General features: G+C 40.8%; 1 protein-coding gene across 1 annotated transcript in view; it reads left to right on the forward strand.

The window, feature by feature from the left end:
* The window catches only part of GLRB (glycine receptor beta), a 234,172-nt gene that overhangs the window by 116,623 nt on the left and 91,270 nt on the right, over window positions 1-26,279 (forward strand). The window contains exons 3-4 of the mRNA XM_073605686.1: window positions 8,897-9,003; window positions 18,385-18,452. Coding sequence (XP_073461787.1) covers window positions 8,897-9,003; window positions 18,385-18,452 — 175 coding nt within the window. The remainder of the gene's footprint in view (window positions 1-8,896; window positions 9,004-18,384; window positions 18,453-26,279) is intronic.

The following is a 26,279-nucleotide window of genomic DNA, read 5'->3' on the forward strand; positions in this document are numbered from 1 at the left end:
TCACCAATCCACACTCCCTCATCACCTCCAAGCTGCAGAAGACCACACGGGGTAAACTTTTTTAAATCAGATTCTTTTTATTTTTATTTTTTTAACAGACATTAAAACAATACAAACAAATTATTCAAACAAAATCCCATAAACCAAAACAAACACTACATAAACTTTGGTGTTAGATAACCCCCCTCCCCCCCATTCCCACATTCCAAACCTGGAATCCTCACTTCATTTTTGGAAATGGAGTTAAGGTTCCATTGGGATGGTTGCAAGAGCACATTGTTGGGTTAGTATAATTTGTTGAAGGGGGGATTTGGCTGTGAGAAGACACGGTCACTTTCCACTGAATGCCTTGTATTGCTTGGAAAACATGTGAAAATAAGCCTGCAGCTGCAGATATTTTTATCTCTGGTTTATGATGGGTTTAATTTACCTTACATACCTAAACACAGGCTATTTATTGCAATAACTTAACCACGCGCCAACCGCTCACAGTAAATATACTGTGAGTGGGCAGAAGGTACAGGCACAGTCGCAAACTTTTATGTCGGGCTCCTCTTTCAAGTGTTGATATCTGGTCAACAAAGGCTGCTTACCAAATGACTGTGATTGTACAATAACGTAATCGTATGGCCAAAAACCCAATCAATTGCAGCATAAGAATGGACTTTAGCGGTCGGTTCACAACAGAACGCAAGTTCTGTGCGTGTTTCCAAAACTGAGTTCAAAACACGATCTTTTGCGGGCGCCAATACATTGTTAATGGCATCCCAAATGCAGATAGTGTTTACAGGCACCAGATAGCATGGTGCTGCAGTACCATGCAATTTGATGCAGTGCGTTTTTTTAAAAGTAGTGAATGCACTAAAGTTTGTGTGTTCTGGTGCATTTTGCAATCCATTCAGATAATTCATCTGTGCGATTTTAGTGTGAACCGGCCCTAAAACTTGTGTAATGCCGCGTACACACGACTGGACTTTCTGGCAGACTAGGTCTTCCCGATGGACTTTCGACGGAGTTACGTTGGACTTCCAAATGAACGGACTTGCCCACACACAGACTAAAGTCCATTCATTTTGAACATGATGAGGTATGACGCGACTAGAAGAGGAAGTCAATCTCGTCGCTTTTATCGGCGAGATTGACACCTTGCGAGCCCAGTCGCGGAGCATACCAGGCCCTCAGGTCTGGTATGGATTTTAAGGGGAACCCCCTACGCTGAAAAAAACTGCGTGGGGGTCCCCCCAAAATCCATACCAGACCCTTATCCGAGCACGCAGCCTGACCGGTCAGGAAAGGGGGTGGGGATGAGCGAGCGCCCCCCCCCTCCTGAACCGTACCAGGCCGCATGCCCTCAACATGGGGGGGTGGGTGCTTAGGGGAAGGGGGGCGCCCTGCGGCCCCCCCACCCCAAAGCACCTTGTCCCCATGTTGACGAGGACAAGGGCCTCTTCCCGACAACCCTGGCCGTTGGTTGTCAGGGTCTGTGGGCGGGGAGCTTATCGGAATCCGGAAGCCTCCTTTAATAATGGGGCCCCCAGATCCCGGCCCCCCGCCCTATGTGAATCCATACCAGACGACATTGTCGCCTCCCTCTTGCGCTCGCTACAATAGGAAAATGCGCAAGACTATACCCTGTCGCCGAGAACCAGCACGATAGGATGGCGCTGGAAACATTCTTGCGGGCAGGTGCTGTAGCTGCCCTTGCATCGTATTTGGTCCGTTGGACCAGCATACAGACAAACGGGCTTCCCGATAGGAACTGTTTCAAATCTAAAGTCCGGCGGATTTTCGACCGAAAAGGTCCGTCGGAAGTCCGATGAAGCCCACACACGGTCGGATTGTTTGCCGAATTCGGTCCGTCGGACCAGTCCGGTGGAAAAGTCCGCTCGTGTGTACGCTGCATAAGCTTTACTGATGTATGTGGAAGTGTAATTTAACATTAATCTTTTGGAAAGGTAAAGAGTATGGGTTAAGGGCGTTCAATGGTCTCCTGACAACAATAGAAGTATGTATAAAATATATTTATTCAAAAATAGAAAAAAAATGACAAATAGACATAAAACAGACAAGAGGATGATAAATCAACCCTCTATTAATAAGAACAAGGATGTATATACAACATATCAAACAAGCATATTACAGTAGAAAAGCCAACGTTTCGCGGTTTGTATCTATATCCGCTCTTTCGGGGCTTGCTTGTTCCGTAACTCGCTCAAAGTCTTATAGCCATCCAGGAATGTCAAGATTGAGGGGAGACCAAAAGATAACCCACATCACGGGGAGAAAAAGCAGCACAAAACCAGGAGCAATCTCAATCACAGATCTCATGTAATGCAGTCCTTACTTAAAAAAAATTGTGATGGAAAGCGACTCAGCCTCCACAGGGCGTATCACTAACTTCCCCCTGAATAGACAGGCAAACAACCACCATCAATGGCTAGCAGACATGTCCCAAAAAATGTTGCAGATGTAAACATCAGATATAGTACCCCATATAGAGGTATATTGAAAAGGATTGCAACCCCTGTGCAACAAAACCCCCAGTGTGGGACAAATCCGGGTCTCCCGTGGATCCCGCACAACACCATACATTAATCTTTTGGTACCTTTTTTTAATGCACTATAATAAATAAGAAATACCTGTAACAAATTATATTAAAATGTGTGTGAAAGCAATAATAATGCATAAAGGATTTTGTTTTGCAGATAAACGGTAGAAAAATCCCAAATTTTTGGTTGTCTCTAGAGCATAAATAGAGGGAAATTTTTCAATGGTGACACTAGTTCTGGTGACACTTTGGAGGGATTTCCTCTCACTTCCTATATTGACTGTGAGCAAAGGGATATCTCCCCAATGGGACACCGATGGCAAAAAAACTGGAAGGGGTTTTTACCCTCCCTTATTCTATCTAATATGAAAAAAAAAAGTTTTACCTTTAGTTCTACTTAAAAAATTATAAATATGGGCTGTTACTTAGGGGTCAAACCATCCAAAATTCCCATAACAGGTTCTATTATAATTATATCTATAATATATAATATCATTTTTAATAACTTTTGAGAGTTTCTTGCATCATTGGACAACTCTGGTGGTCAGATATCGGCACTTTCCCAGGTCTGACCATCTGCTGTAGCCATTACAATGGGATCCTACTGCCCCATTGGGGTTTTAATTTCTTTTTGTTTATAGAGGATTCAACAGGAGAAGTGGGAAAGGTGGATGAGCACTACCTGCACTCCGTAGTGGGTGGTCATCAAGCCAAAAGCTGTGGCACGGAAATCTCCCTCAAACTTCCCCAGATCTACAGTATAACAAGTCAGAGGGTGACCTATTCTATGAGACCCATTCTACAATCTCACCACATGTAAAATTAAATTTTACACATGGTGAGATTGACCCTTTAAACAAGTTAAGAACCACAAGCTTCCATCAAATAGACCAGGGATCCTCAAACTATGGCCCTCCAGCTGTTGCGGAACTACACATCCCACGAGGCATTGTAAAACTCTGACATTCACAGACATGGCTAGGCATGATGGGAATTGTAGCTCTTGAACAACTGGAGGGCCATAGTTTGAGGACCCTTGAAATAGACCCAATGACTAGGAGAATACATTTATTATATCAAATACCATTGCTTATGCAAAACTGTACTAGTGCAAAACTATACAGAAGTGTGTCGATTTCAGGTTCTTGTTGATAATCTTCTTGGCACTGTTGCTAAAATATAATTAAATGACAGTACTGTATTTGCAATTGGAGGGATTGTCCCCTGTTTAAATTTATTATATAGTTTTTATTATGTACACCTGTCAGAAGAGATGTGTAGAACTGCCACTGCTGGCCTCCTGCCGAGAATGCTAGTTGCTTGGCTGTGTATGGCTTCAATACTTTTAAGACACTGATCTAGAACAAACATGCTTTCAATTAGTTTCAGAAATGTGTCAGAATTCCCTATCTTGATAATTATTCCACTTCATTGACTTGCAAAGCTTTGACAGTCAAGGAACTAACATAACTCCTTATCAAAGCAAGACAGCCCAGATGTTGTGTAAAGGAACCGCATTATGAGAATGAAAAAATAGTCCTAGCACAAGCCAATCAAATGTTGAAATATGGCTTCCTGTACACTTATAGCTGCCCAAGTAAATATCCCAAAGGACAGGAAATGTTCTTATCGTAAGTTTAATAAAAAACAGTTTGCCTTTATTCATGCATAATAATAGCTTTGTGCCTGTAAGGTAAGGTAAGGTAAGTAAATCCAAAAGACTTCTCCGCTGCCATCAACGTTAGTAACTGTGCATCCAAATAACTTCTGAACGGTGAGGGGACATGTTGTGCAAGGTTTAGGGGATTGTTATAGATGAGCAAGATTAGGTGCAGAGAAGGGGGCTATGATATTTGGGTATTCAAAGTACTAGAGGTAATGTGCTGCTGGGTATTATCTTCATGGAGAGTCATGGAGGTACAGGATTCAGTTCCAGGGCCCTGGCTTATATTTTGCATCAGGGTCAAGGAGTATCTACAGTCTGTATTATCTGTCTAACTATCCATGTGCAAATAAATGGATTTCTTGCAGGTATTCTTGCATATAGTTGTATCTACTATGGAATGTCTATAACAGCATTGTTGTCTAAAGCAAGCTGGCCATACATTATACAATTTTCTTATTCAATTTCCTTTGGATTTACCTACAACTGTGTAGTGCAAGGGCCTGCCTGCTTGCATATAAATCTAAAGTATTTAGGTTAGACCTCATATTATGTGGTTTTGGTAAGGAAATTTGTATAATGTATGGCCAGCCTAAGATATGCTGTTGTGTTTACATGAATATATGAATTAAGGTAATTTTAAGGTAATAGCTTAAACATAACCGAGACATTAGGCATACTTTCTAACTTCTTTAAATACAGCTAATGTTTATTCTACTTATATTTTGTCTTCCCTGGTTCCTATTTTTCCCCTGTATTAACATGTTAATGAAATCATTAAATCCTGTTTTTATCGCATACCTTATTTTAAACCTACATCACTAGTCTCTGTGCTTTTCTATGCAATTCTGACAGGTCATGGCTGGTGTGGGAAGCTGCCAGAGTGTTGTACATAGCTTTCTAAAAACATCACAACCCCTGCCCCAGTGCTCCTCTCTAGAGCCCTCATTCCTGATGTCAGTCTAAAGGAGTGGGTGTTCATTGGCAGACAGTATTTGCCTGCAGACTGGCCTAGGTAACATCCATATCTGATGCTGAGCCTCAGTGAATTAAAGAAGTAAAATCCAATGAATGAAAGGGGCAGACAAGGGACAGTAAGACTAAGGAGGAAAGGGCTAGATGTAGCCAGGAAATGTGACAGTCTCTATCTGACTCAGCTTACAGTGTTAAAAAAACAAGATCTGTTGCGCTTAATATGATGTAAAAATAAAAGCTGCTGCCACAAAAAATTGCTGGGTACAATTAAGGAGATATTGGAGGAGTGGTGCAGCGCTAGAAAATAAGTCTAAATGTCCCCATAAAGGTAAAAATAAATAACAATAGCTGAACAAAGTCCTCTTCATCAGAAGGAAGTGGTGACACTCTGTTTAGCGGGATCCATAATGAAAGGACACTCAGAAGGAAGATGTAAACACCATCGTTAAATGGGTGTGTGGACAAGGGATTATAGCGGTGCTAGGGTCAGGAAGATTAGAGAAGAAAAGATAAAACAAAAAATACTAAAATTACAAATTTTATTAATAGTCTATCATAAATACAATGTACATTATAAACAATTCATACAGTAATTATACAAATTTTGTGGATACATGTACTGTAAGTGACCCTAAGAATGGTCAAGTGGGCCAGATGGCAAGTGGCCGTTGAAGGAGGGGGGGCTCATTTTCCTACATGTTTCGCCAAAACATTGGCTTCTTCAGGGAACAGGAGCTCATAGGGTGGATATATATAAAAAAAATTCTGTGTGGTGGACATAAAAACACATGTTAGAAATATTAATTTGACCAAACACTGCATAGTAAAAACAATAACACATTGCAACTGTGGCTGGACATTCATGCAACCCCAAGCTCCACACCACTAAACGGAACTGCGGACATACCTGGAGCGTCAGTGCCCAAGACGGGAGGGAAGAGAGGGAGAGGGGGAACACAGCCACCCAAGGAGATCCCCACAGGGGAGCAGGCAGACCGCGCCGTAAATTATGCCTGCAGGGGGCATACAGTAGACCTGGCAAAGGAATGTAAAGATAGTCATGTGTCATAATGCACTGTGGTAGTTATTCCAGGAATAGAGGGTTGCGCATATGTGCATTGTATTAAAAAGAGAACAAAAAATATATGTATATAAATAGGTATAAATGTATCTATATCTCTGGAAAAGGTGCGGACTTACATGTATATCTAAAAGCTGTAGAGAGGCAAGGTCAGGAATTATGCATTATGACACATGACTATCTTTACATTCCTTTGCCAGGTCTACTGTATGCCCCCTGCAGGCATAATTTACGGCGCGGTCTGCCTGCTCCCCTGTGGGGATCTCCTTGGGTGGCTGTGTTCCCCCTCTCCCTCTCTTCCCTCCCGTCTTGGGCACTGACGCTCCAGGTATGTCCGCAGTTCCGTTTAGTGGTGTGGAGCTTGGGGTTGCATGAATGTCCAGCCACAGTTGCAATGTGTTATTGTTTTTACTATGCAGTGTTTGGTCAAATTAATATTTCTAACATGTGTTTTTATGTCCACCACACAGAATTTTTTTTATATATATCCACCCTATGAGCTCCTGTTCCCTGAAGAAGCCAATGTTTTGGCGAAACATGTAGGAAAATGAGCCCCCCCTCCTTCAACGGCCACTTGCCATCTGGCCCACTTGACCATTCTTAGGGTCACTTACAGTACATGTATCCACAAAATTTGTATAATTACTGTATGAATTGTTTATAATGTACATTGTATTTATGATAGACTATTAATAAAATTTGTAATTTTAGTATTTTTTGTTTTATCTTTTCTTCTCTAATCTTCCTGACCCTAGCACCGCTATAATCCCTTGTCCACACACCCATTTAACGTTTGATTATTTAGGGGATGAGGTGCTGTATCCTCTGGTACCATCTAGCCATCTTTACTTTTTTTATGTAAACACCATCACCAACACCCAAACAAACTGACCCTTACCATCAGTGTATGGGTTATACATATAGAGAGTAAAGAGAGAGCGCTCATTGCGCAAATTCCATCAAAAAAGGATAATTTATTGTATAAAAAGTAAAAGCCACTCACATTTCGTAAGAAGGTTACTTCCTTCTGATGAAGAGGACTTTGTTCAGCTATTGTTATTTATTTTTACCTTTATGGGGACATTTAGACTTATTTTCTAGCGCTGCACCACTCCTCCTAATATCAGCTTACAGTGTGAAGTAAAATAAGAGTAAGCAACTTCAGTACAGTAGAGGAGCCTATACAACAGTGTTGGAGGTAAAGCTGGAGTTCTGCTTTAACCACTTGGCGTATCCTGACACATTTTTGTTTTGTAAAAATCTGTTTTTGTTTTGCTAGTGAGTTACTTAGAACCTCCAAACATTATATATTTTTTTAGCAGAGGCCCCAAAGAATAAAAAGGTTGTTGCAATTTTTTATGTCACTAAGTATTTGCGCAGCGGTTGCAAAGATGCAATTTTTTAGAAAATATACACTGGATTTTAATGCAAAAAAAAAAACAATATAATACTCAATTTTTTGGTAAAATATAAATGTTATATTAAAAATATAAAATGATGTCCTTAAAATTGTTATACGCCCGTGGCACGGCGACAAACTACGATACTTAAAAATCTCCATAGGCGACACTTTACTAATTTTAACAGTTTAGCGTTTTTATTTATTTTTTTTGTATTTAAAAAAAAAAAAATGTACACTGTTTCTTAAATTTTTTATTATTTGTGACAGTAATAGGCAGTGACAGGTACTCTTTAAGGAGAGTATATCTATGTCTATGTCTACTCTGCCCTTAAAAGCATTTCTGATCATACCAAGGTCGGTGTAATCAGATGCTTTTACTATTTAAAAATGGCGCCTTTTACATTCCATGAAACCGGAAGTGACGAAAATGCTCATGGCTTCCAGTATCCTAGACCATAGGGATGTTCATAGACGATCCGGTCCCCGATCACCTCAATTGTAAACCCATGCACCCGCCGGATTGGATGCTGGGCTCCCTGCCGGGACAGGATCCAATTAATCTACCAGCATGTCTTTAGAGTGTGGGAGGAAACTGGAGTACCTGGAGGAAACCCACGCAGGCACAGGGAGAACATGCAAAATCCAGATAGGTAGTGCTGTGGTTGGGATACAAACCAATCACTCTAGTGCTGCTAGGCAGAAGTGTTAACCACTTAAATGTAAAAAGAATGTTATTGTCATACAAATAAGTTAGACCAAATAAAAGACTTGCAACTAATACCAGCCACAGATTTAGAGGACAGGTGGAGAAAGGGGCATGCTCTGAACGCTCTCAGATTTTCTGCATCACAGGGCACCCATAAACCTGCAAAATTAACTTGTAGCAAACAACTCTGCCTTTCGTTTTCTTCCTGCGAACCAGCAGTAGAAAAAAGCATCTGGTATCTTATTCTTTGCTATGGGCAACACCTTCACATTCCATTGCACTAACTTTCATAAAATAATCTAGTAAATTTAATAAGAAAAAATTCTCTATGCTTATAAGATCCAGATGGTCTCCACCAAAGCATTTGATTTCATAAATCTCGCTTTTTACATTTTTGTTTCAGATATACTTTTAATTATCTTCACATGGCATATTGTAACTATATACTGTATGAATTTTACATGGTAGATATATATTTTATATGAACCATAATTTTAATGATTATTTTTTTATTTTGCAGCCAACTGTCTGCAGAAGATCTTGCAAGAGTTCCTCCTAACTCCACTAGCAACATATTGAACAGACTTTTGGTCACGTATGACCCAAGGATCAGACCGAATTTTAAAAGTTAGTTGCTTTATATATTTATACTGTAAATTTTATTCTGTTTCCTAAATGCATTTTAATCACAACTCAATTTCAAAACTCTAGTTATGCTAGATGTCAGATATTCATCATCCAAAACTATGTTAGTCCTTCGTTGTCCTTCTCGGGTCTTCTGAAAAAAAAAAAAAAAACAGCCATCAGTGGTTATTCTGATCCATGTTCAAAACTTATGTCCATCCTCCTGAACACTGGATGTTTTAACACTGCTCTTAGGGGTGTTTGGCTTTTTTTCCTGCCTTTAAAACACCAATGCATGTTAGCCTATGTGTCCATGCACACATAGGCATTTAGAGGAGTTGAGAGGCCTGGGCATTTAGAGGCACAAAAAACCCCCGCTGCCAGAGCGTCAAGGAGCAGCAGCGTTTTGACAGAAAAAACGCAAAAATGCTAAGCGCACTCAGTGATTGAGCGTTAATTCATTTCACTGCCGAGAATCGATTATTATTCTAGCCAGTGAAATTAACTCCCAAGCACTTGACGCACCGAAGTGCATTGCACACGTTAACAAGCGTCAATTACTTTTTCTGCCAAAACGCTGCTGCCAGGTGGAAAGGTGTCTAGGAGATATGGCCAAAATATCCAGTGTGCATAAGGCCTAATATGTTCTCATCCACACAGAGCCTTAGGCCTCATTTACATTAGCAGTTGGGGAGCAGTAAAATCATGCAGTTGAGTGGCAGTTTTAGCGTCCCCCCAACTGCATCCTCTTTAGCTGCAGATGTGTACGTTTCCTCAGCATGGCAAAAAGTATTCCAGCAGTACCACCCACTAGACACAACCCATTCAACTGAATGCAGGCTCTCTGCAACTTCTGTTGAAGGGTCATATTAGAACATTTTCCATCAATCAGCAGCTGCAACCTATCACTTGCAGCCACTGCTCAGCGTATTCTGACAGCGTTGTCAGAATACAATGTCCCAGTAGGGGAGGGGGTTTGATGTATTCCACCATCCATCTCTCACTGAAAAAAAGAAAAAAAAAAAGTTTTGCCAATAGTTCTACTTTAAGGCATCAAAGTCAGTATTGGAGTCCAGAGCTGTTGGAGTTAGATGTTCAAGGCAGGCATCAAAGTCAAGTACCTAAAACAAGCATCAGAGTCAAGCATTAGATTAGATTAGATTAGAAGCATGAAGATTGAACTGAAGTCAGAAGTCAGATTCCAGCAACCTCACACACATTGGTTAATGCTTTCTGTATTACAAATTTTTTCTATAAAAATCCTACTTCAATGAAGGTCTCACCTTTACATTTATATTGGGAGTACTGGCAGCCTCTGCTTTATTTTGGATATTGATCGACAGAACAAGACTGGCTGTTCACTCTGACTTTTCACATTAGCTTAAAGCCCAACTTTAACCAAAACTTTTATTTTCATTTTTTGGACGGAGTGGGGAAGGATTGAAACCTCTGTCAGGTATCACTCGGTAGGTATCCCTCCTAAATTTTCATTCCAGTGACATGTGGTCACAGGTAAACGTAGTGATGACAAATTTCTCCAAGGAGCAAACAGACTGCAACAAAAACAATTTTTATTAGGACAATGGGGAAATGTTACCTGTGTCAAATTTTTGTTGGTATCTGTGTCTTCCTTGGTAGCTACAGTTTCTTTTATTTCTTGTTCAAATAGAGAAATTGCCCTACTTGCAACAATTAAAATGTGGCAGAGGTTCTCATTCACCCTACTTTATTTAAACCAAAGAAAAATATTCTGTCTTGAGTTGGGCTTTAAAAAGAACAGAGGACTCCTGTGAATGTTAGTAAAGGAAGGAACCTGCTACTTGTGCAAATGTAATGTTAACCCTCAGAGGCCTACTGGCTGGAGACAGCTACAGCCAACTGACTAATTTACATATTGGTAGATAGTAAGCAAGCGATCGTTTCCCCAAACACACATGCCACCGAAAACAGAGCACATTGCTTAGGTGAAGTTTTAATAGCTTTTTGTAATATATTGAAAAGTTTGAGGCGACAGATGCTCTGTAGTAAATGGTTACTGACCCGATAAAAGCAAGCTGTGATAGCTGTCATTTTTGTAGGGCTCTAGGCTTGAGGAATGCGCTGCAGGTGTACAGATGCAATTTAATTGTGTTTGCTGCTATTAGATGAAACAATTTAATGATGTACAGGTGAAAGGAATTAACTGGGATTTAATGTTCTTACTTCTAATTTACCACATATCTGTGTTCTGACAACCTGAAAGTTATTGCTGTACATTCTAGGGACAAAAACAATATCTGCACAGTTTGGGTTCAGGCTGGGATACATTTACCTGTGTTAGGAAAAAAACGAATTCATTGTATGTCTCTTTGCTATCCTCAAAGTGATTGTAAAGTCTATTTTTTTTAAATAAGATAAAAAGATTTATACTCACCTGTTCTGTGCAATGGTATTGCACAGAGCCTCCATGAACCTTCTCTTCTTGGGTCCCCCTGCTGGCGATCTTGGCTATTTCTCTTCTGTGTCTGCCCACATAGCAAGCCGAGCTGTGTGTGTCCATAGACACACGTAGTAGGTCTCAGCCCCCCCGCTCTTGCTCACTGACTTTGACCAACAGCAGCAGACGCCAGTGGCTCTCACTGTTCTTAGCAAAGCCTGTGAGACTAAAAAGAGAGGGAGAGAAGACATATAGTGGTTTACAGCACTGTATTAATACAGGAGTCAGGTAAGTTTTCAGGGAAGGGGGGACACACAGTGGAAGATTTGGTACCTTAATGCATAGAATGCATTAAGGTAAAAAACCTTTAGGCCCCTTTCACACATGTGGACCGTTTGTTTTTTGTCCATTAGTTGAAGGATGAAAAACAGACAACAGTGCATCTCTATGGAAAAACGGATTTAAACGGATGATCATCCATTTACATTAGTTTACATCTACATCATCAACATTCGTTTTTTAAAACAGATCAAAGCCCTATTTTTCTTCTGTTACAAAAATGAATCGGATGAAAAAAGATTTGAAACGGACAAACGGTCCGTTTTCCCATCTGTTTTTGCATTGGTAGTGGATGTAAAAAAAAACGGATGTACAAACTGATGAGAAACTGATAAGCAGCTGATGAGAAACTGATATAAACTTCATCTATTTTTTCCTTGAAAAGACGTGACTGAACTGATGAACAGTCCGCATGTGTGGTGCAGCCCCATGGATCTTAATGAGTGAGTTAGACAGGACGTGCCACCTGTCAAATGCTGCAGCCCCAGTTAAAAGTGTATTGGCCCCCTGCATGTGTGCAGCCCTATCTGACTGTTTTGTTTGCACAATGCTATGTACACACGATAGGATTTTCCGACAACAAAACTGTGGACTTATTTCTGACGGATGTTGGCGGAAATTTGTCTTACAAATGTTGTCGAAAATTCCGAACGTCAAGAACGCGGTGACGTACAACATGTACGACGAGCCGAGAAAAATGAAGTTCAATAGACAGTGCGGCTCTTCTGCTTGTTTCCGAGCATGCGTGGAATTTTTTGCGTTGGAATTGTGTTAAATGGATTTTGTTGTCGAAAAATTTGAGAACAGCTCTCAAATTTTTGTTGTTGGAAATTCCAACAAATGTCCGATGGAGCCTACACATGGTTGGAATTTCCGACAACAAGCTCACATCGAACATTTGTTGGCGGAAATTCTGATCGTCTGTATGCGGCATTAGAGTGGGCCGCTGGAGTTGGTAAAATTGTGACTCCTGCCCGTGTGAGTCCTAACTTCCTAGTTTGCAAGTTTATTTGTTTCAAGCGAATGGAGCAGCACCCCGTAGTTGCCTCACAAACACGTGCAATGGACATGGATGCAAAGCAGGGGTGTAGGATTTTAGGTAATAAAATAGGCAAAAAGGAGGCAAGATAAGGTCTCCTCACTGGCTATTAAAATCCTTTGCATCGCTTTTCAGCGGGCTACGGCAAGTATAAATGATCCCTAAAGAGACTGCTCAATGGGACCATCTGCCTTCTGTAGTCACACTGAACTATTGTTACAAAAGAGAAAAATTACATCTAAGCATTGTTGTGTAATGTGCAACCCCCTTGGTCAAGAATATCACTAATGGATGGTTGGGGATCGTATCACCACAGAGTGGTGCTGTGGATACGAGAATTAAGTATATAGTGCCACGTCCTTATAAATTGGATTTTAAAGAATAAGTTTGCAGATGATGGACTTTATAGGCATAACACAGGTAAAAATTAAAAGTTAATTTATTACAAAAACATACACGACAATTACATTAAAGTTCATTGGCTATTCACAAATATGCCTTGAAACAAACAACAACACACCACCTACGTAACATATACAGTAATATACTGAAAATGAAGGACCAAACAGGTCACTCTCTAATACTTGGTGAATTAGCGTATGAGTGAATGAGGCCGTGTGTCCTAATGCAGCTCAGCTCTACATGTTGCTTCTAGATCAATCTGTGAGACCACCTCATACAAACAGCTTTAGAGCGATTGATAGTGGCTTGTAAATAGGAAGTGCTGATGGGCAACTAATGTCTGGATTAATCAGGGGATCCCCCACTAATTATATAGCTTCATTGTCCATGTATACATAGTTCCCAAAGGGCATCCTGCGTGATAGAAGTCCCCTTCAAGCCTCTGCCTTAGTGACGGCCAACGAGCGTGGTAAAGGTAAGACACACCGCCTCTTTTACTCACACGCTAACTCACCAAATATTGGAGAGTGACTTGTTTGGTCCCTCATTTTCAGTATATTATTGTATATGTTACGTAGGTGGCGTGTTGTTGTTTGCTTCAAGGCATATTTGTGAATAGCCAATGAATTTTAATGTAATTGTCTTATATGTTTTTGTAATAAAGCCCATCATCTGCAAACATATTCTTTAAAAAAGAATATCACTAAGGCTGGGTTCACACTGTTGCAAATTGGATGACGGTTTCCCCGCATCCAATTTGCATGTCAGGAGACTGTGACCGGCTCTCTATGGAGCTGGTTCACACATCGCCGGAGCGGCTCAGATGCGATTTGCACAGGAGTCCTGTGCGTCTTCTGGTCCATTTCAGGTCCGATTCAGCCAAAAATTCTGAATAAAATCGGACCTGAAATGGTGAATAGGGACGCACCGGACTTCTGCTGTGAGCCGCTCCATGCTGCGGTATGAACCCAGTCTCAAGATGAAAAGCTAATATAAGAATAGTGTTAAAGATGCTTGAAACTGTATTTAACTGCAAATTTCTGGGAAAAGCAATAAGCCTATTACACAAGAAGGAAATTCGATTTTCGAGGGTGCTCTATATAAAAAAAGTGTTTAACAGGCCCTTAGTATTTTGGAAGCAAAGATGTTAAGTCCAAATCCACATTTTTTTTTTTTTTTTTCACACCATTTCCATTTTGTTGTGCTGGGCAACTTTGGCCATTGCATTTCCAATGCCAAATCAAGGCAGTTAGCCTAGTTTGCTATGTCGTCAGCTTGCACCTCTTCGTTTTGGTGGTGTATGCTAAACAAAAGTATTGAATGGACGGTGCACCAAGCGGTACCAAGCGTTAGGGCCGTATGCTAAACATCCAGAGTGCATGGGGGGGATTTTCTGCAATGTATGTATTTTCAGCTGAGGATCTGCAATGTACAGTATGTAAATCCATCTTATTTAAACATGTTTTTTTATTTCTACAAGTATTGACTATTGAAGCATATTTGCTTGCCTACAATTTTTCAAATCTCTAGACAGTTTTCAAGAATTTAAAGCAAATCAGAGGTGTATGAATCGGGAGGAACTGCAGGGCTACAGAAGGACTAAAGCAAATACAGAAAAGTGTATGATTTTAAAATGTATTTATTTTACCGTAGTGCTAAAGACGGTTGCCGTGGCAACCACTTTTGTACTAGAACACTGTCAGTGGAATTGCAGCCCACGCAGCAACATCAAGAACACTGGCAGACTCCCGCTCTGTATAATTTACCACATACCTCTTTTTCTCTCTTAGCTGTCTCATACTGTGATTAGGGTGAAGCATTTGTAACACGTGAAAAATGAAGCAGAAGATTAAGAATTAGCTGCTAAAAAAAGCATACATGCTACTGTAACCATTAAGATAACCATATAACCATTTATCACAAAAATAAATGTTGCAAAGGGACCAATTTCCCACTCAGACATGTTTCCTCTGTATTTCAAAAAAAAAATAAAAAAATGGGAAAGGTCATTTATGTAATCTGGAGAGGCTGAACTGTTTATGAGCAAGTAATACCCACCTTCTGTCTACCAGGGATTTCGAGAACTCCACATTAAAGCGTTGTTCCAGCCGAAAATCTTTTATTTTATTTTTTTTAAAGTCAGCAGCTGCAAACACTGTAGCTGCTGACTTTTAATAAGGACACTTACCTGTCCAGGGAGCCCGCAATGTCGGCCCCCCGAGGCTGATCTGTCCATCGGATCGGGTGCAGGCGCCGCCATTCCAACTAAGGGAACCCGGCAATGGAGCCTTGCGGCTTCACTGCCGGTTTCTGACTGTGCATACGCGAGTCCCGTGGAGCTTTGTGAATGGCCAGCTTGTCTTCTGGGACACACACACATGTCCCAGCAGACAACGGGGGGGGCTTGCCGCAGAGGAGAATGTGGCTTCCTCGGCCATGGCCCAGCTGGATCGGAAGTACTGTTAGTACTTCCAAAAAAGGTAAGTTAGAAAGTAAAAAATGAGGGGTGGAGAGGTGGTCTTTCGCTTAAGACCACCTCTCAGAATTGGGTGGAACTCTGCTTTAAGGTAAAAAGCACAATATCAGTTTAAAGTAAGGAACAGTTAAAACCACTGACTACAGCTAAGGGAGGGCTGAAATACTATCTGTAATCTTATAGCATAAAATGAAACCCTCAGTGATGACCACTTTATTTACAACAAACTGACATTATGCGAACTATCATTACTATTTTTTTTACATTGGTCGACCCCTATGGGACAAAGTACATGTAGTACATCGTCCCATGTTGCTAGGTGCTTCCTAAATCTAGTTGAAGTCCAACTTATCCCCCTCCCCTTACGACAAATTCAACAACAACTTCGAAGTAAATAGATTCACTGTAACTGCAGCTTGTCTCAATTCAGAGTGTTTTACTAAGACAAAAGTAACATAGAGGGAGAGAGGGAAGTCTCAGCCCCCTGTCTCTCAATGCATACATTGTGCCACAGCTTGTCTGAGAAATGTGTCATGAGCCAAGACAAACGGCAATTGTGATGGATCTGTCTCCTCCCAAGCTGTTGTCAGTTTTGGCGTGCAGGGAGGGGGACAGGTTGGACTTCATAAGCAGACTTAGTAAGCACCTAGCAACATGTTGGGCAGACCCATGTAAAGATTTGTAATGTTCGCTCTTTAAATATAAACCAACATTTATTTTATTTGTAAGTAACAAGCCCCCTGTGATAGCTTTGGGTAGTGACAGGTCCTCTTTATGGAGACATCAGGGGTCTATTAGACCCCTGATGGCTCCCCTTCTTTCCAGAGCAACTATCCAAGCACAAATTGGGAATGACAGCTCTGAAACTGGAAGTGACATAATCACTGTCACTTCATTCATCACAGAGGAGATGGAGGAATGGATGTTCCTCCATCTTCTCTGTGGGAAACCGAAGGAGGGGCAGCCCCTTCCAATGCTATAAGGGTAGGTTCACGCATATGCAAATTGAATGCGTTTTTTGAACCACTTCCAGTTCACATGACATGTGAAGGAACATTGCTTTCTATTGTGCCTGTTCACATATGTCCGGTGTAGCCGGAGTACGGATTCAGTGCGAATTGAAAAAGAGTCCTGTCAGTTTTTTGAACAGTGCGGTCTGGCTCAGGTGCAAATTCAGGCCCACTGACTTCTATGAGAATGCTTTTGAATCGAGCATGTCATTCAGTGTGAACAGGATACCATCTTGACCTGATCCTGATGTAAACCTGATCTGATACGGTTGCAATCCTGATCTTGATCAAAAACTGACCTGAAACGCTAAACAATTACTTTGTCAATTACTGTGAAAACAGAGCTTCAATTCGCACTGCACATGTGTGAACCAGCTTCAAAGTGATCACCTTTACAAAACAGCCAATTGCCAGCTAAAAAAGGAAGACAGTGTCAAGATCATGGCTGCAGCTATGATCTTGTAATAACCACTTCTTGTCATAAAGTTTTATATACATAAGTCAGTTAGCAAGTGGTTAATTGCACTTTAAGGGCCCATTCGCACAACTGCAAGCACCTGTAAAATGCAGGTTAACACCATACAAGCTAATCCACCGAGCACACTGTGGTGCAATGCAGTGCATTGCAGTAAAAAGATAACCGAGTAGGAGTGGTTTCTCCTGCATTGAGGCCCATTAAAAATAAATCTGCCATAGTAAAGCAGCACCTGCTACATACTATAATATGCGTGTTAGCAGTTGTGTTACTTAATCAGTTTCAAGTGTGAATGAACCCCAAGAAAGGCAGCTGGGGAGATATTGATTAGCTAAAGCACTCTGAAGAGTTGTTTTTCTTGGGTGACTCTCACGATGCTCTGAACCAATGTGAGGGAAAGACTGGTGAAGTCAAGCAAAATTTCCCTTGGTTGGAATATTTTCTTGGCTGACAATAAGCATTTTAACATTGTAATCACTCATTATCTCTTCCTAGGGGTGCCCCTAAATGGTGCAGTCCTTGACTTAGCATCATATTAGAATGTTGAGTTTGGGGTGATGTGTTATTATGGTCAGTTTTACTGAACAGACTCTAAAGAAGGTCCGCTATGTGACCATCCAGCTTTATTTTTTGATACAGAATGGCACACTGCAAGGGGAGAAAAATAACGAAATAATAAATTGGAAATAAAGGAGAAAAATGGACTGTTATAGTGTAGTTGGTCACACTCTGACTCTTTCTAATTCTCTCCCTCTCTGTGAAATTAAGTCTCACATAATATGGTAAAATGCCAATGTATAGTCGTACGCCTGGTAGTAGTAGTAGTATATACCTAGTAGTAGTAGTAGTAGTATACACCTGGTGCGTTGAGCTGCATTAACATAGAAAATAGTTGTTCTATGTGCCCTGTTCACACCATAGATGTGCGGTGGTGTGCGCAAATCATGTCGCCACATGTCAATTTTTTTTTATACCACGTTCAATAAAGTTAAGAGAATTAAACAGTGCATCGCACCACCAGTGTGTGTGTTATATGGCGCATTATGTGTGTGGGCTGGTGTGAAGAGGTCCTAAATCTAACCTTACATTGTAAGGAGAGCAGGGACTGATTTGAATGTATAATATATATGTAAAGTGGTGCGTAAATTGACAGCACTACATAAGCACCTATAATAAATAAATAAACAATTCGTTTTTTTTTTTTCCATTTCCTGTATTTGTTTTCAGGTATTCCAGTTGATGTTGTAGTCAACATATTTATTAACAGCTTTGGATCGATCCAGGAAACAACCATGGTAAGCATAAGGCTTTTAATTCTGTAGATCACAATCTGAAATATTTGCTATCTCTTTTGGTATTCTTATTCTTCTCTGGATATGTAACGCTGCGTAAATTGACGGCGCTATATAAGTACCTGAAATAAATAAAATAAATAAGATGACTACATTTTAGCTTCTATTCAAGTGTCTGTAACTCCGGTTATGCAGGATAGAGGTACATCATCCTCGGGCATGGCTAATATTCAGTAGGTATCAGTGGGTGCTCTTTAAAAAGAAATCCCCATCACAGATGCAATTACAATGGGCAAGCAAGTCTGGCAGGTACACAGATTGAGGGAAATAATAAAAAGCATGATTAGTTCTGTTCTGGACAACACTTTGTCCTCCACAATTTTGTAATGATTTGGATGTTTTCTCCTTTCCCCACACCACAATATGGACTGCAATAAAAAGCACCTCACTCAATGAATGAAAGGACGGTGTCGTAACTATACGATTCAGCATTGCTGTCCAATAGCCCTTTCTGACTTGTTGACAAAATGGGGCCATGGCTTTGAGCGTTGCATTTGTCAATGTGCTGTGCTGACAGTGATGCAGTGCAACATCGTTTTTCATGCTTGTGAAGTCGCTGTCTCTAACATTTATGTGCAAAGATACAGCTCGGAGAAATGTATTTATCTGTGCATGATGATCTCTCTACTACAGAAAACTAGGGCAGAGGTCTGTGCAGAAGAATAAGATATTATTCATCAAAGGACACTTTTGTTGCGACCATCATGATGCCCTCTTTTCAGAGAGGTAATTGAAGTTCATAGTTGCCTTGGTATTTGTAAAGGGAAAATGACATGGGCTGATCTCCAAAGATGAATGTTTTCAAATGAAGCAACACTGCTACTAGAAGCAGAAAGGGTCCAGGAAGCCGCCCCATTGATCTTACAGAACCTGGCCCATTAAGACATTTAAATCATGTTATACTTTTTTTAAATATATTGCTTCTAACCCCCCTTTTTTTTTAAGTGAGATGCTTTTTTTCTTTGGAGTGCAGACTGGGCTTCTGCCTTTCTGGCCTATGCCAGAATGACACTCCCTCCAGTTCATGGAATACCCATGATATGGATCCCAGGAGGCTTCGGGGCTGAGCAGGACTCACTGCTGATGCACGGCGAGCATTATCAGGATGTTGGCTGCTAGAACCCGGATAAGACAACCAGCCTCCTCATGACATCACAAAGAAGATGGCAGCATGGGAGTGTGTAAGCTTTTGGATTATTATGGAGGGGCAGCAATGGATTAAACGGGTGGGCGAGTTCCTTTTTATGTAACATGCACTTAATCTATATCTGATGCTAAATCCAGATTAAGCAAATCAAATCCCCGATTCAGCAATAAATGTTTCTCTGCACCCCTCTGTCCCAAGAATCCTCACTAAATAAGCATTGTCACCTGTGTCAAGTGAGCACGTAGCTGACCTAGTATATTTCCATATATAACCATGAGCGGTGGTTTCATTCATATACGTTTATTGCTCACTGGATGGGTTTTTCTTATGCTGGCATCCTTACTATGCTGAGTGCCGATGGAGCCTTACACCTCAGCTTGAAAGGGCACCACCAAGCACTAATGGCCTTATAGTAAGTATTTATGGTAATCCAGGAAGAAGCAGAATGCTGTTTCTAACTAGCAGAGGTGTGTTAATCACAAGAGCTTGCCTAAACTAAAAAAAAAAAAAAAAAAAATATGGTAGATATAGCAGTAAACTTATACAGTATATCATTTGACGGTGTATTTAGCTGTTTGTCTAGAGCAGTGTTTCTCAACTCCAGTCCTCAAGGTGCCCCAACAGATCAAGTTTTCAGGATTTCTTTCAGATGAAACGGCTGTGGTAATTACTAAGGCAGTGAAACTGATCAAATCACCTGTGCAAAATAATGGAAATCCTGAAAACATGACCTGTTGGGGCGCCTTGAGGACTGGAATTGAGAATCACCAGTCTAGAGTTCTACTTTAAATTATTTTAAATAGTCCAGTTTGTCTTTATAGTAGCAATTATAATAACCCCCTTCCCAGCAGGAAAGTGGGAAAGTGGCAGCACTGTTAGTCAAGCTCTAAAGCAGGGGTCTCAAACTGGCGGCCCTCCAGCTGTTGCGAAACTACAAGTCCCATCGTGCCTCTGTCTGTGGGAGTCATGCTTGCAACTGTCAGCCTTGCAACGCCTTATGGGACTTGTAGTTTCGTAACAGCTGGAGGGCCGCCAGTTTGAGACCCCTGCAAAGGCATTGTACAGTATTGTCAATCTCACACTAGGAGGTCTATTTGTACATGTCACACACAATTTACATTACTTTCACCTAAGATTTACACATTTTTTCCAATTGAATTCTGAAATAAAATCTGGAATTGCAATAACTTCTAAACTAAATATTATCTGAGGGTGGTTATGGATTCCCTCTATTTATTCCATATATGTATTAACTTGTCTATTCCTATAGTTAGCTAGTCTAGTAAAACTCAGATAGTTACTGTTGATAGCACAATAATATAAGGTTAGCTATGAAAACAAACACGTTGCTTAATAAAACGTCTTATTTATTTCCCAAGAAAATCGGAAAACGCCAACATGAAAATACTAAAGAAAGATATTACAAAGCATATAACAATAGAACATCACATTTACTTATCGCAAAGGCTGTCCCCTAGATATTGTCTCCTCGGCTGGGCTCAAAATGATGGTAACAGAGAGCCATGAGGCCCAGGCACGAGCCAAGAGTGAAAAAGGTAGAGAGGGAGCTCTCAGACTCGTTCAGCCCTTTTATACTTCAATCATACACCATCCAGACCCAACCCCATTGCCATCCCATTTAGACTTTTGACGAATCACAGTACTTATGGGGCAGTATTCTCAATATATTATATTACTGTCCGTCCTGCTGTATTGGCCTCTGGGGGCAGCATTGTCCATGTATCATGTCTATATATTTTCAATGCCTTTTGGTCCTTTGATCTTCTATAGCAGGACATTCATCAATCATCTTGTCAGCTATGGTCCCTTTCAAGCTTGCTTGCATAGCATTATAACATCAGCCGGTCCGGAGCCACGCTTTGTTCCGCCTTGATGGAGGCCTGATCTTTTTCAGATATGGTACAAAGCTTTGATGTGCAACTTGTTACATTCCTGACCTGGTATCAACCAGAAAGAACATCAGACCTTTACTCTTTAAAGCCATGGAACTGAAAGTTTTAGTATGGCTAATCTTTGGGAATAGGAAACAGATATGTAACAGATCTATGACACATCCAATTCAAACTGGATAATACCAAAACACTGTTACCAATAAATGCAGTAACTTTGACCGAGAAACTCCAGAAATATGATATTAAACCATGTTGCCTTCCAACAAACTCAATTAAAAATCCTGTTTGAATCCTGAGATATCTATGTGAATCTTGTGTAAAAACGATTTAAATAAACCCCATGGAGTTTGCTTACAGGAGATGAGAGCAGAGGGGTAACCTCTCAATGTGCTGCTGCTCCTTTTTCACCCAATCACAGCTGGGCTGGTTGGTCACCAAGCTTGCTTGACTGCAGTGGAGAAAAGCCAGGTTTGTTTTTTTAAATTACTGTGTTCAAATGTAACACTGGCAGTGCATCTTGCTTATGAGAATAAACATCTCTTTCTCATATAGGTAGCATTTCAGAGAAACATTATAACAACCCCAGGTTTATAAGAAATCATCAATTTAAAAATGCCATTGCTGCCAGTAGTTACATTTTCCAATTGCATTGAAACACAATTTTCTATAAAGTAAGGTCAAAGAACAGTCAGTGCAGACATTTAATAAATCTTACTTATACCAAATTAAAGTGATGTTGGCCAACTTATTATGTGTATGAATATCAACATGCTTGTGATGGGTTATACTTTTGAACTCCATTTCAGGAATAACTGCAGTTTATATTTAATATATATAGTTGTTTTTTTTTATAACAAATACTGAGTTTGCAGATATCTGACAGCTACTAAAATAACACATAGTCCTTAAAGTGGATCTGTCCAACTTTTAAAATTAAAACCCTGCCTAAACAGAACTAAACCACATAAAAAAATTGCAGCCCCTGGGGTTTTTGCCATAAAGTGCAAATATGTACACTTAAATTACAAACCTCTTCATCGCTGGCACTTCCATCATCTCCCGGTCTTCCTGGCCATGCAGAGAGGTGGCCTGATGGCAGAACTGGAAGCATGTTAGATCTCTAGATCTGTTACATCTACTATGGCCTACCATTCATCTGGTTCTGTTTCCTTGCCTACAACCAGCTGTACATCAACCTTGTGCCCCACACTTTCACCTGCCATAGCACCCTTTTGAAAATCATTCAAATGTGACAGCCCTTGGTAGCCAAAAAAGCTTGCTTGATTCCACCATGAACAAGAGCGGGCAGAGCATATGCGGTCTTTCCCAGGTCAGGACTACCACACTCTGACCCAGGCAGAAAGACTGCACTGCCACAACACTTGGATGCTGCAGGAACACAGGATGATGCCTCCCTCACCATGTCTAAGCTGCTTCCAGGCTCTCCTGAAGATCTGCACCTGCTAAAGGTAAGCATCCATGAGACATAGGGGTTGATTTACTGAAGGCAAATTCACTTTGCACTACAAGTGCACTTGGAAGTGCAGTCGCTGTAAATCTGAGGGGAAGATCTGAAATCAGGGGAAGATCTGAAATCAGGGGAAGATCTGCTGATTTTTTCATCCAATCACGTGCAAGCAAAAATCCTGTTTTTTATTTTCCTTGCATGTTCCCCTCGGATCTACAGCGACTGCACTTCCAAGTGCACTTGTAGTGCAAAGTGTATTTGCCTTTAGTAAATAAACACCATAGTCTGAGGCTCTAAAAGTCTGGTTCTTAAAAAATCTCGGATAGTAAAAATATTCCACTCAACCCATACTATGCAACACTCATGTGGAGTCTGAGGGTTTGATTTACTAAAGGAAAATAGACTGTGCACTTTGCAAAGTGCAGTTGCACTCTGCGAGAGCAGTTGCTCCAGAGCTTAGTAAATGGGGAAAATGAGGAGCTTCTGCTCATTTACTAAGCTCCAGGACATCTGCACTTGCAGAGGGCAACTTTGCAAAGTGCACAGTATTTTTGCCTTTAGTAAATCAATCCCTATGTCTCTTAAATAGACCTCCTGGGCCCCCATATTATATTAAAACTATTGATAGCTGAGAAATTCCTAACCCTAGCAAATAATTATGTTTCCCTCTCTTGATTTAGTTTTTTTTATAAAGTGACGCTCCTGGTCCTGGAGATTACCTCTTATTACAAAGTTAGTCAGGTTGAAAAAAGTCCACAAGTCCATATAGTTCAACCAATAAAACAGAAAAAAAAAAAAATCATACAATCCTATATGCACAATCCTATACACAGATCCAAAGGAATGCGAAAAAATCCCAGCAAAGCATGATCCAATTTGCTCCAGCAGGGGTAAAACTTCCTTCCTGATCCCCCGAGAGGCAATTGGATATTCCCTGGATCAAATTTACCTATAAATGTTATTACCCAGTTATATCATTTTTGGGCAACTGTAACCACTTCAGCCCCAAAAGATTTTACCCCCTTAATGACCAGAGCATTTTTTGCGATTCGGCACTGCGTTGCTTTAACTGACAATTGCGCGGTTGTGCAATGTTATTTCCCCACAAATAGAGCTTTCTTATGGTGGTTTTTGATCACCTCTGCGTTTTTAATTTTTTACGCTATAAACAAAAAAATACTGACAATTTTGGAAAAAAAAAAGCAATATTTTTGTATTTTTTGCTATAATAAATATCACCCAAAAATATATAAAAAACTAATTTATTTCTCAGTTTAGGCTGATATATATTCTTCTACATATTTTTGGTAAAAAAAAAAAAAAATTGCAAAAAGTGTATATTGATTGGTTTGCGTAAAAGTTATAGCATCTACAAAATAGGGGATAGATTTATGGCATTTTGATCATTTTTCTTTTTTATTAGTAATGGTGGTGATCTGCGATTTTTATTGGGACTGCGACATTGCGGCGGACAGATCGGACACTTATGACACTATTTTGGGACCATTGACATTCATACAGAGATCAGAGGTAAAAACAGCCACTGATTACTGTGTAAATGTCACTGGCAAGGAAGGGGTTAAACACTAGGGGCGATCAAGGGGTTAAATGTGTTCCCTCAGCGTGTTCTAACTGTAGGGGGGCATGGACTACCTAGGACATGGCAGAGATCACTGCTCCCGATGACAGGGAGCAGTAGATCCCTGTCATGTCACTAGGCAGAACAGGGAAATGCCTTGTTTACATACTGTAGGCATTTCCCCTTTCTGCCTCTCCTCGTCGCGATCGCAGCCACCAATGGACATCGAGTCCGCTGGACCGACGGGCACACTCGCACGGTGAGCACGCCCGCTAGCCCGGGATTAGGAAGGGACATACGAGTACGCCCTTTTGCACACCCGTGCCCTTCTGCCAACGTACATCAGCGTGCGGCGGTCGGGAAACGGTTACTGCCATCCTGGATGCAACAATAGATAAATTGAACAGCTCAAACATGCCTCAGGGTGGCTTTTTGGATTAGATACTGTCACATAGGGTAGTGGGCGCTCATTGTAGATGCGTTTATAAGGTGAATCCGCGGCAGATTGGAACTATTTTTATGGGTTGGTAGCCTACTTTTATTTGAAAGAAAGCAAAAGTTCACAAATGAATGACTTATATACAAACACTGGAAAATTACTTACTCAGCTTCAACTGCTGTACCACGCTGTACCTCTTACCAGTCTCTCAGACAGTGTTGTCCAACTTTCTTGGATACCTGGCTCTCTAGCCTTTAGTCACAGCACCCTGTTGCATGGCCCACCTCTGGCCTATAGATTGAGGTTCTCCTGACACCCCGATAGGAGCCAACCTGACTCCTGGAACTGAGAACCTTTGTCTCTTGGCTTCTGGCTGGGCCCTCTGGCCCCTCGATGAGACCTTCCATCTCCTCCACTCCTCCAGCTGTCTCCAAACTGGGAGACCTGAGCTATCATCAGACCTGAGTATATAAAGACAGTGCACACATGTGTACTCAGCCAGGTTGCATTTGTCTAGAAAAACTCGGACACAGGATTGAATGTTCAGATCCAGAGCTGCAAAATCCAGAGAAAACCAAATACACAGCTTTCTCTGCCTAGAAACACTAGTCTGGAACGTCGCATTTACCCTAAATGCAAATCCTGTGACACATTTTCCTATCTTCTCACAGTGACAGAGCCTCGTACTGTCACAATACATAGATATGCAGGAGAACCATGCAGAAGATAAAATCTTCTCTTGCCGCTCCGATTCACATAATGCCATATCCAGAATTGACTTGGCCTTTATAACTCTATCTCTACTTCCCTTTGTGTGAAATATTGTGTATATGCCCAAAGACATCTTGGATCTTGTTCTCCTGAATATTTACATACAATATCTTCCTCATCATGCTTTTCCACGCTCTTCCCTATGCACATCTAAATCCATATGGCTAAATTATTTTATAGTCATACGAGAATGCACTCAGAGAATGACTGATGCCACTGGGGAACACTGGGATCACTCACACACACAACAGCTGTTCACATCCAAACATTCTATGAAATGTAGTGCCGCTCTAGCACTATTTAGCACTAGTATTTTTAGATGTTGTCTAAAGTTTAGACTCCAAGGTGCATCTTTTTGTTTTCAGGATATGACATCTTAAATCATGCTTGATCTCTGTTATGAGTTACATCACTTACATGTAATGTAACAAAACAATACCAAATGATCGGTTA

Source organism: Aquarana catesbeiana, linkage group LG01 (assembly GCF_042186555.1).
Source record: "Aquarana catesbeiana isolate 2022-GZ linkage group LG01, ASM4218655v1, whole genome shotgun sequence".
In the NCBI taxonomy this organism is placed as follows: Eukaryota; Metazoa; Chordata; class Amphibia; order Anura; family Ranidae; genus Aquarana; species Aquarana catesbeiana.